The sequence below is a fragment of the Aquarana catesbeiana genome, linkage group LG11 (genome assembly GCF_042186555.1).
Source record: "Aquarana catesbeiana isolate 2022-GZ linkage group LG11, ASM4218655v1, whole genome shotgun sequence".
NCBI lineage: Eukaryota > Metazoa > Chordata > Amphibia > Anura > Ranidae > Aquarana > Aquarana catesbeiana.
In genome coordinates this window covers 18,145,985-18,165,912 of record NC_133334.1, presented here as the reverse complement: position 1 = coordinate 18,165,912, position 19,928 = coordinate 18,145,985, and the positions used below count along the sequence as shown (strand labels likewise).

General features: G+C 47.1%; 1 protein-coding gene across 5 annotated transcripts in view; it reads left to right on the top strand.

Moving 5' to 3' along the window:
* Nucleotides 1–531: 531 nt before the first annotated feature.
* ANO5 (anoctamin 5) overlaps nt 532–19,928 on the top strand; it is a 131,864-nt gene continuing 112,467 nt past the window's right edge. For 3 of the 5 annotated variants that reach the window (XM_073604027.1, XM_073604026.1, XM_073604023.1), the window contains exon 1: nt 532–697. In XM_073604027.1, coding sequence (XP_073460128.1) covers nt 640–697 — 58 coding nt within the window. In that variant the 5' untranslated portion in view covers nt 532–639. The remainder of the gene's footprint in view (nt 698–19,928) is intronic. The other 2 variants (XM_073604025.1, XM_073604024.1) reach the window with 1 other exon arrangement.

Below are 19,928 nucleotides of genomic sequence, written 5' to 3'. Positions count from 1 at the left end.
TGCTCAGTCTCAGTCTATGCTCAGTCTCAGTCTGAGTCTATGCTCAGTTACAGTCTCAGTCTATGCTCAGTCTCAGTCTATGCTCAGTTACAGTCTCAGTCTATGCTCAGTCTCAGTCTATGCTCAGTCTCAGTCTATGCTCAGTCTCAGTCTCAGTCTATGCTCAGTTACAGTCTCAGTCTATGCTCAGTCTCAGTTTATGCTCAGTCTCAGTCTATGCTCAGTCTCAGTCTCAGTCTATGCTCAGTGAGAGGCTCTCATCCAGCATCCCATACATCCTGATATAGTAATAATGATAGAATGGTTTCTGTATATACAGGAGTACAATGCTGCGGTCTATGCTGTGGGGGGTACATTACATTATATTATATACACTGAGTATTATTGATACATTGTATCTCTCCCTGTACAATGATAGAAGATCACACACAGAGCGATCCTCCGATCACCCGGATCTGTCCGGCTGGGAGGAGGAGGAGGAGGAGGAGGGGTAGTGATGGTGATGGGGGAGGGGGGAGGAGGAGGATGGAGGAGGGGAGGTGAGGCGGGGTGCTCCTCCTTCTCCTCCTGCAGTCAGTCGGTCGGTCGGTGATCTCCGGGCTCCCCTCTCCCGGGTGGTGTGCGGGGACAGCCGGGACAATGATCCGCTCCGGGAAGAAAGAGGAGGAGACCCTCATAGAGATGTCCGCCACTGACGGTGAGAGATCCGGGGGGGGGGGGCAGATAATTGGAAGATTGGATGGTAGAGCAGGGAGCAGATGAGAGGGCAGATGAGGGGGTATAGGAGCAGATGAGAGGGCAGATGAGGGGGTATAGGGTTGATAAGAGGGCAGAGGGGCAGATGAGAGGGTATAGGGGTATATGAGAGGGTATAGGGGCAGATGAGAGGGTATAGGGGCAGATGAGAGGGTATATTATTATTATTATACAGGATTTATATAGCGCCGACAGTTTACGCAGCGCTTTACAACATTCGGGCAGACAGTACAATACAATACAGGAGGAATCAGAGGGCCCTGCTAGGGGCAGATGAGAGGGCAGAGGGGCAGATGAAAGGTTAGATCAGATTGCAGAGGGGCAGAGAGGGTAGATGGAATGATAGGGGGACAGATGATATGACAGAGGGGTAGAAGAGATGGCAGAGGGACAGATCAGATGGCAGAGGAGCAGAAGAGAGAGTAGAGGGGTAGGTCAGGGGGGCAGATCCTGGGGGAGATCAGAGAGTATATCCTAATGGTGAGGGGCAGATCTTGGAGTAGAGGGGCAGATCAGAGGGTAGTTTGGGGGGCAGATCAGGGCTGTTGATAGTCATCCTGTGTGTTGTGTCTGGGCTTCTCCAGCTTTATCATTGCTGTGTATTGGGGTGACAGATGTGGGGTGTATCAGTGGGTGTCCTCCTCCTGCCATGTGCCTGTGACTCTGTTCTTGTATTGTGGTGATTGCAGGACATGTGTGCCCAGAATGGGGTGACTCACCTGGCTGGAATCCCCCCCCCCCCCCAGGAAGTCTGGGTATAGCAGAGTTCTGGATGTGAGTTTAGATGGAGCAGATTACATTGTCCATATTCTGCTGAAACCTTCTGATGTCATAGTGACACTTTCTGTGTTTGTAGATAGTTCTGTTCTTGTTGTTCTTTGTATTATACACAGTGATCAGTAATATTATGATACATTGTATACACTGTGATTGGTGATATTATGATATTATTATAATATTATGTGGCCTGTAGAGGAGGAGGGGAGGGGGTCACAGCTGGTTGTGTTTTGCAACTTTATAAATAGAAAATCTAGTTACATTTTGACAGCACTATAGAAACCAATTCTGGTCTATAGTAGACACAACATATAGGAACCTTTCCTTTCATGTGCAGAGAATTGACTGCAGCTTTTTTCCCATTTGGATAAAATTATTGGGGTCCTTCTAAACCACTGGTGTCCAATTTGCAGCTTGAGGGCCACATGCAACCTTTGGCTCTTACTGTGCAGTCCCTGGGGCCCCCCGCAGAGTGCAGACAGTAGTCTGTTCTGGTGCTTACTGATGCCATGGATAAAGATTGGATTGTAGTAGTTTAGTGGTTTGGTTTATTTCTTTCTTTCGCAATGTTACTTTTTCTGTGCTGGCAATCTCTCTTCTCTTTTCATGTTTAATTTGTTTCTTCGAACCTTATAGAATGGATCTTGTTGCGAGAAATAATACATATTGTGAAAGGGGCTGTAATAGCAGTGATTTGCTAAGTCTCTGACCATCTCCTGTACCGTGTCTGCCGACTCTGACCATCTCCTGTACCAACTCCTGCAGCGTGCCATAAGTCTTTTACCATGACCACAGGAGGATCCTTTTCCCAATGACCACCAACATGTAAGAAGGTTCTTCCCCCAATGACCATCAACATTTAAGAAGGTCCTTCTCCCGATTCCCACCAGCGCAAGAGGGTCCTTCTCCCGATGCCCACCAGCGCAAGAGGGTCCTTCTCCCAATGACATGGCTGCCAACGTAAGAGGGTCCTTCTCCCAATGCCCACCAGCGCAGGAGGGTCCTTCTCCCGATGCCCACCAGCGCAAGAGGGTCCTTCTCCCGATGCCCACCAGTGCAAGAGGGTCCTTCTCCCGATGCCCACCAGTGCAAGAGGGTCCTTCTCCCGATGCCCACCAGCGCAAGAGGGTCCTTCTCCCGATGCCCACCAGTGCAAGAGGGTCCTTCTCCCGATGCCCACCAGTGCAAGAGGGTCCTTCTCCCGATGCCCACCAGCGCAAGAGGGTCCTTCTCCCGATGCCCACCAGCGCAAGAGGGTCCTTCTCCCAATGACATGGCTGCCAACGTAAGAGGGTCCTTCTCCCAATGCCCACCAGCGCAGGAGGGTCCTTCTCCCGATGCCCACCAGCTCAAGAGGGTCCTTCTCCCGATGCCCACCAGCTCAAGAGGGTCCTTCTCCCGATGCCCACCAGTGCAAGAGGGTCCTTCTCCCGATGCCCACCAGTGCAAGAGGGTCCTTCTCCCGATGCCCACCAGTGCAAGAGGATCCTTCTCCCGATGCCCACCAGCGCAAGAGGGTCCTTCTCCCGATGCCCACCAGCGCAAGAGGGTCCTTCTCCCGATGCCCACCAGCGCAAGAGGGTCCTTCTCCCGATGCCCACCAGCGCAAGAGGGTCCTTCTCCCGATGCCCACCAGCGCAAGAGGGTCCTTCTCCCGATGCCCACCAGCGCAAGAGGGTCCTTCTCCCAATCACATGGCTGCCATCGGAAGAGGGTCCTTCTGCCAGTGGCCGCCATCGGAAGAGGGTCCTTCTGCCAGTGGCCGCCATCGGAAGAGGATCCTTCTCCCAATGAACGCCAATGTAAGGGTTTCCCAATAATTGAAAGTTATTCCAAAGGTTCCTCCGTGTTAAAAAGGCTGAGAGGGGCAGCGCATGTGGAAGGGATTGGGACCCATTTAAAATGTTGTCTCCACACAACAAATGTGTCATCACACCGATCCACCAGTTATAATGCAGACAGGCCGGGTTCACCGGACAGAATTTTCCAGTCTGACTCCAGTGAGCATTTCGTGGAGGCCAGTTGTTGAGTTTCCTGTTCAGTCTGTCTGACTATTTACTAAGAGTCTTATTGATTCCCACTAACAGCCGTAATGTTCTGGATTTTTTGTAATCCATAGAAGGATTTTAAGATGGATCTAGCACCAGAAATAATTTTTTTTATACTAAGTAATGTGTCAGCATTACACTTCCAGGTATTTATCATCTCTAACCATGCCCATAGTACTTCCTCTGGCAATGCCTTTGTGTGTTCCTCTGTCCAGATGGACAATGCCATCTTTGTTCAGGTATCATCCAGGGTCAGTGTACTTCCTAGACTGAGATGTCAGTTCAGAGATAGTCATTTAAATTGTGGCTCCTGTGCAGTTCTTGTCTGACACAGATCAGCCCCTTGCTGCACCCTCTCACCCTATGACTTGCTACTGAGTTACAATGTAGCAGTCTGATCACTGGGGGAGGGAAGACTGAGGAAATGCCTCCTCCTGCCTGCAGCAGGCAGAATACTTTATATATTTATGTGTGTGTGAAGTGACTGCCACAATGTGGTTGATGTGGGTTCTGGTACCTGCACTGTAGTCCAATACATCCCTGAGCAGGGTTCCTGTTACTCTGGCCTGTGATGATCGGATCTCTGAGGGGAAGTCTCCTCCGGTATCAGCACAGCGATGGTCACTGGTGGGATTGCGGCCAGCAGTATCAGTGAAGGTCGCTGGTTTCACGGCTCTGCATTGTGGCTGATGGGGTGTGATCATTTCCTGAGAGTAAACAGCCTGAGAAAATGTTTATTTTTACTTTCACAGAATACTGTGAATCATATTCAACAAACATCCCTCCCAGCGGTGAAAACGAGGATCTCGCAACAGACGCACCCAGGAGAGCCGGTTCATTACCGACCAGTCTGAGTTTATACCGATTCACGGCCTATTGGCTTAGTCTGAGCGCTGGTCTCCGATTAAAGCTGAACTCTGGGGTCAGTAAATATCACCCAAATCCATCGGTCATGTGAGTCCTTCTGGAACCCTGGTGAGCTTTGTGTATTTCTTCCAGATCTGTGCAGTAATCCAGTGTGAGACTTCCTGTAATAAAGACCGCTCACTGCTGCTCTCCCTCCTTGTGTAGAGTGACTGGTCTTGTCTCCGCCCCCTCCTGTAGTTTTCTGTAGTGGGTGGAGCCTGCTGGGCCCCTCCCACAGCTCTGCTCTCTCACCTTGTGGAGGGCAACTGGTCTTGTCTCCGCCCCCTCCTGTAGTTTTCTGTAGTGGGTGGAGTCTGCTGGGTCCCTCCCACACCTCTGCTCTCTCCTTGTGCAGGGTGACTGGTCTTGTCTCCGCCCCCTCCTGTAGGTTTCTGTAGTTGGTGGAATCTGCTGGGTCCCTCCCACAGCTCTGCTTTCTCCTTGTGCAGTGTGACTGGTCTTGTCTCCGCCCCCTCCTGTCATTTTCTGTAGTGGGTGGAGTCTGCTGGGTCCCTCCCACAGCTGAGCTCTCTTACCTTGTGCAGGGTGACTGGTCTTGTCTCCGCCCCCTCCTGTAGGTTTCTGTAGTGGGTGGAGCCTGCTGGGCCCCTCCCACAGCTGTGCTCTCTCTCCTTGTGCAGGGTGACTGGTCTTGTCTCCGCCCCTTCTGTGGTTTTCTGTAGTGGGTGGAGTCTGCTGGGCCCCTCCCACAGCTCTGCGCTCTCTCCTTGGGCAGGGTGACTGGTCTTGTCTCCGCCCCCTCCTGTAGTTTTCTGTAGTGGGTGGAGCCAGCTGGGCCCCTCCCACAGCTCTGCTCGCTCTCCTTGTGCAGGGTGACTGGTCTTGTCTCCGCCCCCTCCTGTAGCTTTCTGTAGTGGGTGGAGTCTGCTAAGTCCCTCCCACAGCTTTGTGCTCTCTCTCCTTGGGCAGGGTGACTGGTCTTGTCTCCGCCCCCCTCCTGTAGTTTACCACTTTAAATATATTTGAATACATCCACATGGAAGGGAATGTATCAATCGACCGCGTCACATCAAAATGAGAGATGTCCTCTGATTATATATATATAATATATGGTGTAGCTGTGATCAGGAGACATCGGTTGGGCGAGGTGGTTCAGGAGCTGCCAAAGTCTGGGATCTGATTGGGCGTGAGAATTTGCAGACAGCGTTTGGTCTTCTGAATGTCGCTTTGATCAATCTGGGTGGAGCCGTTTATTTTTATTTTTATTTACTTTTTCTTTTTTAAATTTAAAACAAAACAGCAAAAATATTAAAACATATATTTATGGAAAATGTGACTTTAGGATAAAATTGCCTGTTTTTTTTTCTTTTTCCATGTTCCCCCAGCTTTATTTGTAGAAGACGTCACGGTCTGAACATTTCCATATACGGGGGTTGGGGGGGAACGTTCGTATTCCATCCTGTGAGTTTGGCTTTTCTCTCCTCTGTGTCACACGTCCGGCATGCCAGAGGATTTCTCAATCAGGAATTTCATTCGTTTGTTGAAGTTCCCTTAAAGAGGATTTGTCAGCAATTATTTTTTTGTTTCCATGAAAAGATGGAAACAAAGAAGAGGGATGATGGAAACGGAACAATGCGGTCCATCCAGTCTGCCCCGCCCCCTTTGTATTTATTTATTGATTTTATTTGTTGTACCTCTTTTTCTCTGAGTATAGATCTATGTTTGCCCCAAGTATATTTAAAGCAGAACTTCAGTCATTTTTTTCATCTTTCCTTCTATTAAATCTTCTGCCCTTGTTGTTGTTGTTGTTGTTGTTGTTGTTGTTTTAACTTTTGGATAGTAAAACATTTTTATTTCTGCCAGTAAATCTCTTATACAGCCCACTTCCTGGTTCTTGTCTGGTCATTAGCCTAGGCTTATGACATCATACACAGATCTCTCTCTCTCTCTCTCTCTCTCTCTCTCTCTCTCCCTCCCTCCCTCCCTCTCTCCCTCCCTCCCTCCCTCTCTCTCTCTCTCTCTCTCTCTCTCTCTCTCTCTCTCTCTCGTGAGATTTTGCCAGGAAGGGGGGGGGGATGAGTCATAAGAGGGCCAATGAGAGCTGCATAGCTCTCTGTGTAAATCCAGGAAGTGAACAGTCAGCAGCTTCAGCTGCCCACAGTTGAAATGGCTGCAGCCAGACTCAGTGGTGGCAGATTTCTACAGCATATTTGGCAAGTACAGAATCGCAGTACATATAAAAAAAATTGCAAGTGGTCGGAGGGAAGCTTCGGAATGGCAAAGATGTTTATATTACAATTTATGTGAGCGGACTGCAGTTCCTCTTTAACCCCCTTCAATACCAGACACCCCCCCACCCCCACCCCCTTCTTTCCCAGGCCAATTTTCAGCGCTGTCACACTTTGAATGACAATTGCGCGGTCATGTAACACTGTACCCGTATGGAATTTTTATACATTTTTTTTTTTTTGAGACAGACAGAGCTATCTAATCACCTCTAGGTTTTTTTTTTTTGCTAAACAAATGGAAAAAACACAGAAATTGTTGAAAAAATACTTTGTTTCTGTTATAAAATTTGGCAAAAGGGTCATTTTTTTCCTGCACTAATGAAGTGGCACTGATATGCGCTGACGAGGAGGCACTGGCGGGCACTAATGAGGATGAACTGATGAGACTGCACTGATGTGCGCTGATGAGGAGGCACTGGCGGGCACTAATGAGGATGAACTGATGAGACTGCACTGATGTGCACTGATGAGGAGGCACTGGCGGGCACTAATGAGGATGAACTGATGAGACTGCACTGATGTGCACTGATGAGGAGGCACTGGCGGGCACTAATGAGGATGAACTGATGAGACTGCACTGATGTGCACTGACGAGGAGGCACTGGCGGGCACTAATGAGGATGAACTGATGAGACTGCACTGATGTGCGCTGATGAGACTTTCTTTTGGTGGTATCTAATCACCTCTAGTTTTTTTGCTAGACACATGAAAAAACACGGAAATTGTTTCTCTGTTTCTGTTATAAAATTTGGCAAAAAGGTAATTCTTCTCCTGCACTAATGACGTGGCACTGATATGCGCTGACAAGGAGGCACTGGTGGGCACTAATGAGGATGAACTGATGAGACTGCACTGATGTGCGCTAATGAGGATGCACTGATGTGCTCTGATGAGGCGGCACTGATGTGCGCTAATGAGGATGCACTGATGTGTTCTGATGAGGCGGCACTGATGTGCTCTGATGAGGCGGCACTGATGTGCGCTAATGAGGATGCACTGATGTGCTCTGATGAGGCGGCACTGATGTGCGCTAATGAGGATGCACTGATGTGCTCTGATGAGGCGGCACTGATGTGCGCTAATGAGGATGCACTGATGTGCTCTGATGAGGCGGCACTGATGTGCGCTAATGAGGATGCACTGATGTGCTCTGATGAGGCGGCACTGATGTGCGCTAATGAGACTGCAGTGATGTGCTCTGATTAGGAGGCTCTGATCAGGCGGCACTGATAGGCGGCACTGATGGTCAACAATGGGCTCAAATTCCACCACATCGCACCAAAGACTTGCAGGCACCTTTTTTGAGCCGCACTCCAACTGGACCACATGGTGATTTTGTACGGTGTGATCCGGTGCAGGCAAACCGCACTGTGTTTGCGATCGTTTGGAGTGTAGTTAACCTTGTATTGACACCCACAACCGATCGCAAACACAGTGCGATTACAAATGCGATGCGGGACCCGTGCAGGGATCGATGTGTTTCCCGCACCTTGTATGTGTGAACCTAAGCTTAGAAAAAAAAAAAATGCACAGGATTTTGCAGGTAAAAAAAAAAAAGTGCATTTATTTTTTCTTTACAGGAGCCTGCAGAGCATCGCACCCGAGATGAGTGGATTGCAGGTACAATGTCCGGCTCCTGTACAGACTCTCTCCAGCTTTGTGCCGATTCCTCTGTATCCAGAGCTGGAGGAAGAACGAATGAATTGGAGTGCGCTGATTGGCAGTTCGTTCTCTACTCCCACTAGCCGCAGTCCGGCCCACCTAAAGTCTGAAGGACAGTAAGCTGCCCCCCCCCCCGATAGTTTGGGGATCCCTGTTCTAGATTTACTGAAACTATATAATATGAAGACAAAATCAGCCAATTTGTATCCAATCGGGCAGAATATTGCAGTTGATGGTGGACCCAGGCTGGATTGTACAATCGGGTTGTGTAGTGTATGGCCAGCATTAGAATTCCCTGGACAGCATAGACTAGAGACGGCCCCCGTGGCTCCGCCCACAGCGAGGGGAACGTAAACCAGAAGACAATGAATAGGATGAATTATAAATAAGATACATGGGAACAATTAACGCTCCCCGGTGGTCAATAAACGTCTGCGGCTCGTTATCGTTCGTTAACCATACAGAGGTGTAAAGGCAAGTCATAAAAAATGTCACAGCTGTTCACACTGCTCCGCCATCGACTCCTTTCCTATCCGTCAGGACCCTCCGACCAGCGACACCAAACCATATCTTCATTCTCCAAAGCCAATCCATTGGCTCCCGCTGCTGTCGATCAAATCCTGGTGCGGGGGGGGGGGGGGGGCGGGGCTGAACCACACTGTGTGTGTCAGTAGCTACACACAGTGTGGCTCAGGGTTGAGCTTGCAGGGCCAAGTACTCAACCCCCCCCCCACCCCACCCCCGACTCGGGTTTACACCAGTGTGACTCCAAAGTCGCTCGATTTCCAGTGCGACTTTGATGCGACTTTACACTCTCAGGTACTCAAATCGCAGTAGTAGTGCAGGAACCTATTCAAAGTCGCTTAGGTCGGAACGGGTGCCATTAAAATCAGTGGGCCGCGGCTTTATGTGTTCAAAGTCGCATCATAAGTCGCACTAGTGTGAATGGAGCCTTAAAGTGATTGTAAAGGACTAAGTCGCCTGACCGGTCGCCCCTGTGTGTACTGGCACTTAGGCTATGTTTCCACTATTGCGTCCCCAAAGTCACGCGATTTTGCGGCAATTTTTTGCCGCGATTTTACCGCGATTTATTTTTTTTTTGCCACGACTTGAACCAATGCCTATTCTTGAGGTCTACGGACCTCAAGTCGCATCAAAATGGGACCAAAGTAGTGCAGGGACTACATTGAAGTCGCTCAGATATGAACGGTACTCATTGGAAATCATGGGGTACGACTTGTCATGTGGCTTTTCAGTCCCAAATCGCATGAAAAGTCACACTAGTGGAAACCGAGCCTAAAAGTTATTGTAAAGGATTTTTTTTTTTTTTAAGGCTCCGTTCACACTAGTGCGACTTATCATGCGACTTTGGACACATAAAGTCGCGCTCCATGCATTGCAATGGAACCGTTCTACTAGGAGCGACTTAGAAAAAGGTTCCTGCACTACTTTTGGGGGGCGACTTCGAAGCGGCTTGCATTGACTTCCATACAGAAGTCGTTTTTTTGAGCCGCACTGAAGTTGCCGTGTACGGGGCGGGTGACTTTGAAGCTGCTCCCCGGCACTTCAGGCTCATTTCGCCTTTGGGATCCGACTTTTGAGACCCCCCCCCCCCCCCCCGAGTCGCCGGACGCGTGCAATTCAATGTATTTCTATGAGAGCCGTTCTTACAGACACTACAGAAGTGGCAGCGGCTTCAGAAAAAAGGGTTCCTTCACTTTTGATGCGACTTCAGTCTGGAGAATGTGAAGTCGGATCAAAGTGGCACCCTCGCTGTGTCCGACGTGCCGGAGAGGTGGAGTATAATGGACGTTTATCTTCTACAAATCACATGTTTTTTTTTGTTTGTTTTTTTTTCCCCTCCAAATAGATGAGGGCGGCGATTATCTGAGCGTGCGTGGGCTGAGCAGAGCGGGGTGATAAGATATGGATGGGGGTGGGGGGGGAGGGGAAATGACGCTTGTTACCATCATAAAAATACCGCACAATTCACGCTTCTATTGGTGAACACGGCTAGGAGCAAATATGGTGAACCTGCGGACCGGGATGATGATAATGAGGATCTGTCACCGCCGATCTATAGAAGACTTCAGAGCCGTCATTCTTCTCCTCGCTTTATATAAAAAAAACGCATTTTCCTATAATTATCCTTTAAAAAAAAAATAAAAAACGCAGTTCATTTAGGCTTTGTTGGCGCTGGCGGCAGAGGGGGGCGGTAAAATCGGTCAGTACTCCAAGCCGCAGCCAGGATGCTTTGCGGCGCGACAGATTTTTTTTTTAACTCTGCGTGCCAACTTTGACAGGTGGCGCCCTCTGCCCGACTCGCCCATTGAAGCCAATGGGCTTGTATTAAGGCCAATGGGCCTGTGTTGAAGCCAATGGGCCTGTGTTGAAGCCAATGGGCCTGTGTTGAAGCCAATGGACCTGTGTTGAAGCCAATGGACCTGTGTTGAAGCCAATGGGACTGCGCCGCAGTCGTGTGCCAAACGCAGCTGTAGAGCGATAATTCAATGTAAAGTTCCTATTGGGATATCAAAAAAAAAAAAAAAAAAAGTATTTAGTATCACCTCCTAAATGCCTTTAAGCCGGCTGTCAACCGTGGCGGTCTGAGAAGCCATTGTGGAGGAAGGTAAAGCCTGTGAAATAAGCCTAACAACATGATTTTTATTTTTCTGACTCCGCCCCCCCAATAACTTAAATTTTATGACCTGTTGATCCCGCCAGTAGATGTAGTTATTTTTTTCCCCCACTTCCTTTAGCGGGGTGACACCTGTTTATAAAAGAGTCATGGGATGAATGTGACGACCATTTAGCCAGCTGAGACGAATACTTGGCCGTATTTTTGCCCAATACAGTGATTTTCTGTCATTGTCGGCTCCCTCTAGTGGCCATAATGAGGTATTTTTCCTGAAATACTTTAATCAGGAAAAATAACATACTGTGGCCACTAGATGGAGCTGGCAATCGCAGGAGATCATTATATTGGGCAAAATAAGGTCAGTATTTGTCAGGGAAAGGTGAATGATTGTCATATTCACCCAACTTTATTTTTTTTTTTTATATAAATATTTATTCTGCAAGGATATTGCACAGCAGCGTTGTCACCCCCCGCGGATTGGATAGTCTTTGATGGACTTGTAGACTGGCTGCAGGCTGGAGCCCAAATCAGTACTATGTCCAGTATTTGGATACTATTGCTGTTTATTGGCAACATTGTCACAATATGAGTTTCCATGTAAGGCTGGGTTCACACCGGTGCGGGTCGGGTAAGAACGCAAAATAAGACGCTTCACCGCTAGACATGTGCACTGCCGAGAAATTCATTAGTTTTTGTTTGTTTTTTTTTTTGTTTTTAGGTCATTTGTTATGATAGAAGTTCATAAATTTGTAGATTTGGAAATTTGAAGATTCGAAAATAAGAAAAAAAATTCCTAAAATTTGAAATAATAACTAATAATTACTACTTTGGAATTTCCTTTCAAATTTGTCTGTTAGTGAATGTAACAAATACAAATGTATCAGAAGTTACGAATTATCTAAAATAACGAATCACACATCTAAACAAATGAAACGGAATGAAATAATAATAATATAATAATAATAATAATAATAAAAAGTTTTTATTATTATTTATTATTATTACTTCGTTAAGGAAATTCCAATATCTATAATTTAATACTTATGAGTTCAGATTTTCAAATTTTCGGGTTTTTGAATCTTCAGATTTTTGATCTTTAGAATTTTCATTCTTATTTTCGAAATTTTAGAATTTTGGGATTTTTGAATTGCTGAAATTTTGGATTTTTGGATTTAGAATTTTCGAATATTCAAATTGATAAATTTTACGAATATTCAGAAATTTTCTTTAAATGGGTTTTCATTCGGATATTTCTGAATGAACGAATCTGTCTAAATTAGTTAAAAAAGACTAACTTGGAATGAAATGAATTGCGCTTGTCTATTTCCCGCTATAAGGCAGCGGAGAGTATAATTGGCCTTCGCAGTCTACTCCATCTCTTGACAGTGACGTGTCAACACTTGTAACAACCAATCAGAATTCACTTTAATTGGTAAAAGATGAATTTGGATTGGTTGAGTCTAGTGGGAGCCCATCGTAAGGAGGTGGCAAGTGGGCGGCCTGCGAGCTTCAAGAGCTCCCGACACCTGAGATATGAGAATCTGCTGGATGGCGCAACGCAGATTGGAAGGCCGCTAACAAATAAAATAATGTAAAATAATAAATAAATAACATACACTTTATTAGGTCCACCTTGCTAGTATCGGGTTGGACCCCTTTTGCCTTCATTCTTGGTGGCATAGATACAACAAGGTGTTGGAAACGTTCCTCAGAGATTTTGCTCCATAGTGACATGATAACATCACACAGTTGTTGCAGATTTGTCGGCTGCACATCCATGAGGCCAATCTTCCATTCCACCACATCCCAAAGGTGCTCTATTGGATGAGATGTGGTGAGTGTGGAGGACATTGGAGGACAGGGACCTCATTGTCCAGTGGTGAGATGATTGGAGCTTTGTGACATGGTGCATTATCCTGCTGGAAGGAGCCATCAGAAGATGGGGACACTGTAGTCATAAAGGGATGGACATGGTCAGCAACAATACTCAGGTAGGCCGTGGTGTATAAACCATGATCAATTGGTACTAAGGGGCCCAAAGTGTGCCAAGAAAATATACCCCCACCACCATTACACCCCCACCACCAGCCTGAACCGGTGATACCCCATCCCCCACACCATTACACCCCCCCCCACCACCAGCCTGAACCGGTGATACCCCATCCCCCACACCATTACACCCCCACCACCAGCCTGAACCGGTGATACCCCATCCCCCACACCATTACACCCCCACCACCAGCCTGAACCGGTGATACCCCATCCCCCACACCATTACACCCCCACCACCAGCCTGAACCGGTGATACCCCATCCCCCACACCATTACACCCCCACCACCAGCCTGAACCGGTGATACAAGGCAGGATGGATCCATGCTCCAAATTCTGACCCCACCATCTGAATGTCAGACTCATCAGACCAGACGTTTTTCCAATCTTCTATCGTCCAATTTTGGTGATCCTGTGCCAATTGTAGCCTCAGTTTCCTGTTCTTATCTGACAGGAGTGGCACCCGGTGTGGTCTTCTGCTGCTGTAGCCCATCTGCTTCAAGGTTGGCTGTGTTGTGGGTTCAGAGATGGTATTCTGCATACCTTGGATGTAACGAGTGGTTATTTGAGTTACTGTTGTCTTTCTATCATCTGGAACCAGTCTGCCCATTCTCCTCTGACACCAACAAGGCATTTTCCTCCACACAACTGCCGATCACTGGGTATTTTCTCTTTTTCCCACCATTCTCTGTAAACCCGAGAGATGGATGTGTGTGAAAATCCCAGAAATACTCAGACCGGCCCGTCTGGTACCAACAACCATCCCACGTTCTAAGTAACATAAATTCCCTTTTCTTCCCCATTCTGATGCTCGGCTTGAACTTCAGCAAGTCGTCTTCACCACATCTAGATTCCTAAATGCATTGAGTTGCTGCCATGTGATTGGCTGATTAGCAATTTGTGTCATGAGCAATGGTGTACCTAATAGAGTGGCCGGTGAGTGTGTATAAACACCGATTAAATGTATCTTTTTAGTGGTCATGTGACCTCCGGGGTCCTTTTTTGGTGGGTATTGTGAAAATAAGAAGTGGATTGTCTCTTCGGTGACATTGTATCTGGTTGGCATTTTCTTTTTCTGGAGGTTTTTCCTCTGCTGTATCTGAAGAGTAGAAGGTTGTCACCTTCCAGGAAATGATCTTGTAGGGAGAGTGATGATTGGGGTCAGCGGGGAACATTATTACATCTATAATCCTCACCAATACGATGACGCCGGTAATTAAACACACATTTCAAATTCATTTTTGGTTTCACATTCACTTCAACTCTGCAGGATCCGCCCAATGACAGGATGTTATTTGTTGGGTGGATTGATCCTTTAAGCTGTCTTGGCAGTGCAGAGGTTAATCTCCCTTTAGCAGGGCACCATCTGGGCAGCTCCGCCCCCTCGCCGGGTAATTTGGGTATTTTTAGAATAAAGGGCGGCTGGCTTTCAGAATGTTGGAAGTGTATGGAGGATGACTGTTGGTTACATTGTATCGGGCTGTAGGAGAAGCCCCTCCCCCATTGAAGACCTGTCTCCTTTATAGAGGATGACTTTCATATCGATCGGAGCCTCGATTCTGCCGCGCTCAGCTCCTGGCCGGTGTAAAGTTGCAGGCAGATGTCGGGCGCTCAGAATTCCATGCCAATAAACAGAAATAGAATAATCAGAGTGGTTGGGTCGTGGGAGAGGCTCAGTTTTTTTGCTGGATTTTTTTTAATTAAAGGACACCTTTAAAAAACATGGAGACTGGTATTGATTGAATGCTAGTGGCCTGGCTGTCATGCCAATTCTATGACTTCAGTTCTTTGAGTTTCTGACCACAGTTTGTGTCTCTGCCCCTCCCACAATGGGGAGATTTCCTGCAGTAGTTTGTGTCTCTGCCCCTCCCACAATGGGGAGATTTCCTGCAGTAGTTTGTGTCTCTGCCCCTCCCACAATGATGAGATTTCCTGCAGTAGTTTGTCTCTCTGCCCCTCCCACAATGGTGAGATTTCCTGCAGTAGTTTGTCTCTCTGCCCCTCCCACAATGGTGAGATTTCCTGCAGTAGTTTGTGTCTCTGCCCCTCCCACAATGATGGGATTTCCTGCAGTATTTTGTGTCTCTGCCCCTCCCACAATTAGGAGATTTCCCATATCCCCAAAAAGGAAAAATATTACCTTTTCTAATATAAATATTACATATTTGGAGTGATGCGTTTGCAGTAAACGTCTCGTCTTTTGTCTTTTAGATTAGAAGAGAAATTTGTTTAAACAAATCCCCCCCCCATCGAGCTGATTGGCTGCCGTGTAGAATTGTAGAGCGGTTGCCATGGTTACATGATAATTAAACCTTTATTATTTCCCAGCAGATCATTTGCATCGCTGCAGAAAATCGATCTGCTACAATGTTACATTGTGTTGTAGACGGACAATCGTCCTCCCGCTAATCATTGTTCTATTACAGAGCACCATCTATATCCATCTATATACCTCTATATACCTCTATAAACCTCTATATACATCTATATCCATCTATATACCTCTATATACATCTATATACCTCCTATATACATCTATATCCATCTATATACCTCTATATACATCTATATACCTCTATATCCATCTATATACCTCTATAAACCTCTATATACATCTATATCCATCTATATACCTCTATATCCATCTATATACCTCTATATCCATCTATATACCTCTATATCCATCTATATACCTCTATAAACCTCTATATACATCTATATCCATCTATATACCTCTATATCCATCTATATACCTCTATATCCATCTATATACCTCTATATCCATCTATATACCTCTATAAACATCTATATCCATCTATATACCTCTATATCCATCTATATACCTCTATATCCATCTATATACCTCTATAAACCTCTATATACATCTATATCCATCTATATACCTCTATATCCATCTATATCCATCTATATACCTCTATATCCATCTATATACCTCTATATCCATCTATATACCTCTATAAACCTCTATATACATCTATATCCATCTATATACCTCTATATCCATCTATATACCTCTATATCCATCTATATACATCTATATCCATCTATATACCTCTATATCCATCTATATCCATCTATATACCTCTATATCCATCTATATACATCTATATCCATCTATATACCTCTATATACCTCTATATCCATCTATATACCTCTATATCCATCTATATACCTCTATATCCATCTATATACCTCTATATCCATCTATATTCATCTATATACCTCTATATCCATCTATATACCTCTATATACCTCTATATACCTCTATATCCATCTATATACCTCTATATCCATCTATATACCTCTATATCCATCTATATACCTCTATATCCATCTATATACCTCTATATCCATCTATATTCATCTATATACCTCTATATCCATCTATATACCTCTATATCCATCTATATACCTCTATATCCATCTATATACCTCTATATACCTCTATATCCATCTATATACCTCTATATCCATCTATATACCTCTATATCCATCTATATACCTCTATATACACACTGCGATTCGAACCGTGTGGATTCCTTAAGGCTGCATTCCCACCTGATCGATTGCAAATCGCTGCAAAACTCTGGACGCGTTTGCGTTATGCTATTCCTTTTTTAATGGCATTCCCAATCTCGCCGCGACTGTCGTGCGGTAAATCGTGCTGCAATCGTGACGCGCTATGCTAGTTGTTCAAAAGAAGCTCAGATGTTCCTTTCTGAGCGACAAGCGTAGCGCTTTGCGGCTGCAGCACGATTTACCGCACGACGATCGTGCCAAAATCGCGGCGTGATTGGGGGGCCATTAAGAATTTTCATTATTATATATTCAAATTTCCGAATTAGAATAGTACTGAATTTTAATACGAATCCGAAATGATGAAAAAAAAAAAAAAAATTGGGGCGAAATTTAAATTTGAATCGTTTTCGAATTCTAATTCAGATCGTTTCGAATAATTTTCGATTTCAAAATAGTTTTCCAATTTCTGAAGAGAAAAAATGGAATAGAAAATAAAGGAATAGAATAGAAAAAAAAAAAATTTTTTTTTCTATTTTATTCCTTTCTTTTCTTTTCTATTTTTTCTCTTTGGAAATTGGAAAACTATTTTGAAATCGAAAATTATTCGAAACGATCTGAATTAGAATTTGAAAATTTCGAAAAGAATAAATGAAATGAATTCCGAAAATGAATGAAAAGAATTTATGTAAATGAGGAAACGAAACAAATGTTTTTCTTCTGCACATCTCTATTAAGAAGTAATAGCATCGCAAACGCATCCCGCGATTTGAAATTGCGGGCGGAATTGCGACGGTTCTGCCAGCAATCAGGTGTGAAGGCAGCCTTCAGGATAGATTGATGGAGGGAGCAGCATTGTGTGTAATGGCTAGCCTAGGGTGGGAATGCAGCATAAATGGCACCCTTGTTCTCCAATCAGAATGGTCCTTGTTGGGGGATATCATGTTTTCTGCTCTGCATTGTACCTTCTCCCAGGTAACGCAGCCTGCAGGTACATGACAGGTGCGATTGTTTGGGGACCTGTAATTCTTGTCCTGTTTATTATTTCTTCGAGGGCGTCTGGTCTGTAGAATACAATCCACAATCTTCACATTTTTAAAGACCGCTCCGCCCAAAACGCAGTGAGGGCAGCAGAGTATTGAATCCCCCCCCCACCATGTCCCCCATAATGGTGACATTTCCTCGTGATGATTCATCGCTTACAAATTCTGACAAGTCACATTTGATGCACGGCTACATCGGATGTAACATTATCCTCACCTCTTACATCATTCGTTCATTGCCGATCAGCCTGCAGTGGAAAATGTCCTCCTGGTGACGTCTCTGGCTTTTTATTGCAGACAGATCCGAGTGGTTGGGAGTCCTGAATGCTGCAGATCGTATTTGAAAGTAGCCTCATGTAGAGTGAATTATACACTTGCCAATCGGGCTGTGGCCGTCATTTTTATGATGGGCCTCCCAAGATCGGGCCCCCTGCAGTGCTCATCAGTGCCGCCTCATCAGAGCCCATCAATGCCGCCTCATCAGAGCCCATCAGTGCAGCCTCATCAGTGCAGCTTCATCAGTGCCACCTCATCAGTGCCGCCTCCTTAGTGCCCATCAGTGCTGCCTCCTTAGTTCCCATCATGGCCGTCTCCTTAGTTCCCATCAGGGCCGCCTCCTTAGTTCCCGTCAGGGCCGCCTCCTTAGTTCCCGTCAGGGCCGCCTCCTTAGTTCCCGTCAGGGCCGCCTCCTTGGTTCCCGTCAGTGCCGCCTCCTTAGTTCCCGTCAGGGCCGCCTCCTTGGTTCCCGTCAGGGCCGCCTCCTTGGTTCCCGTCAGGGCCGCCTCCTTGGTTCCCGTCAGTGCCGCCTCCTTAGTTCCCGTCAGGGCCGCCTCCTTGGTTCCCGTCAGTGCCGCCTCCTTGGTTCCCGTCAGTGCCGCCTTCTTAGTTCCCGTCAGTGTCGCCTCCTTGGTGCCCGTCAGTGTCGCGTCCTTGGTGCCCGTCAGTGTCGCCTCCTTGGTGCCCGTCAGTGCCGCCTCCTGGGTGCCCGTCAGTGTCGCCTCCTTGGTGCCCGTCAGTGCCGCCTCCTTGGTGCCCGTCAGTGCCGCCTCCTTGGTGCCCGTCAGTGCCGCCTCCTTGGTTCCCATCAGGGCCGCCTTCTTAGTTCCCGTCAGTGCCGCCTCCTTGGTTCCCGTCAGTGCCGCCTTCTTAGTTCCCGTCAGTGTCGCCTCCTTGGTGCCCGTCAGTGCCGCCTCTTTGGTTCCCGTCAGTGCCGCCTCCTTGGTTCCCATCAGGGCCGCCTCCTTGGTTCCCGTCAGGGCCGCCTCCTTGGTGCCCGTTAGTGTCGCCTCCTTGGTGCCCGTCAGTGCCGCCTCCTTGGTACCCGTCAGTGCCGCCTCCTTGGTGCCCGTCAGTGCCGCCTCCTTGGTTCCCATCAGGGCCACCTTCTTAGTTCCCGTCAGTGCCGCCTCCTTGGTTCCCGTCAGTGCCGCCTTCTTAGTTCCCGTCAGTGTCGCCTCCTTGGTGCCCGTCAGTGTCGCCTCCTTGGTGCCCGTCAGTGTCGCCTCCTTGGTGCCCGTCAGTGCCGCCTCCTGGGTGCCCGTCAGTGTCGCCTCCTTGGTGCCCGTCAGTGTCGCCTCCTTGGTGCCCGTCAGTGTCGCCTCCTTGGTGCCCGTCAGTGCCGCCTCCTTGGTACCCGTCAGTGCCGCCTCCTTGGTACCCGTCAGTGCCGCCTCCTTGGTGCCCGTCAGTGCCGCCTCCTTGGTTCCCATCAGGGCCGCCTTCTTAGTTCCCGTCAGTGCCGCCTCCTTGGTTCCCGTCAGTGCCGCCTTCTTAGTTCCCGTCAGTGTCGCCTCCTTGGTGCCCGTCAGTGCCGCCTCTTTGGTTCCCGTCAGTGCCGCCTCCTTGGTTCCCATCAGGGCCGCCTCCTTGGTTCCCGTCAGGGCCGCCTCCTTGGTGCCCGTTAGTGTCGCCTCCTTGGTGCCCGTCAGTGCCGCCTCCTTGGTGCCTATCCATGCTGCCTCATCAGTGCCCATAAGTGAAGAAAAAAAATTACCAGTTTGCAAAATTACAAACTATGAAAGGTTTTTTTTTTTATTACATTTTCGGTCTTTTTTCATTTAGCAAAAAGTAAAAAAATAAAAAAATAAACCCAGCTGTGATTAAATACAACCAAAAGGGAGCTCTATTTGTGTGAAACAAAATTGATAGTAATATATGGGTACAGCGTTGCATGACTGTGCAATTGTCATTCAAACTGAGAGAGCGCTGAAAACTGGCCTGGGCAGGAAGGGGGTAAAAGTGCCCGGTAGGCAAGGGGTTAAC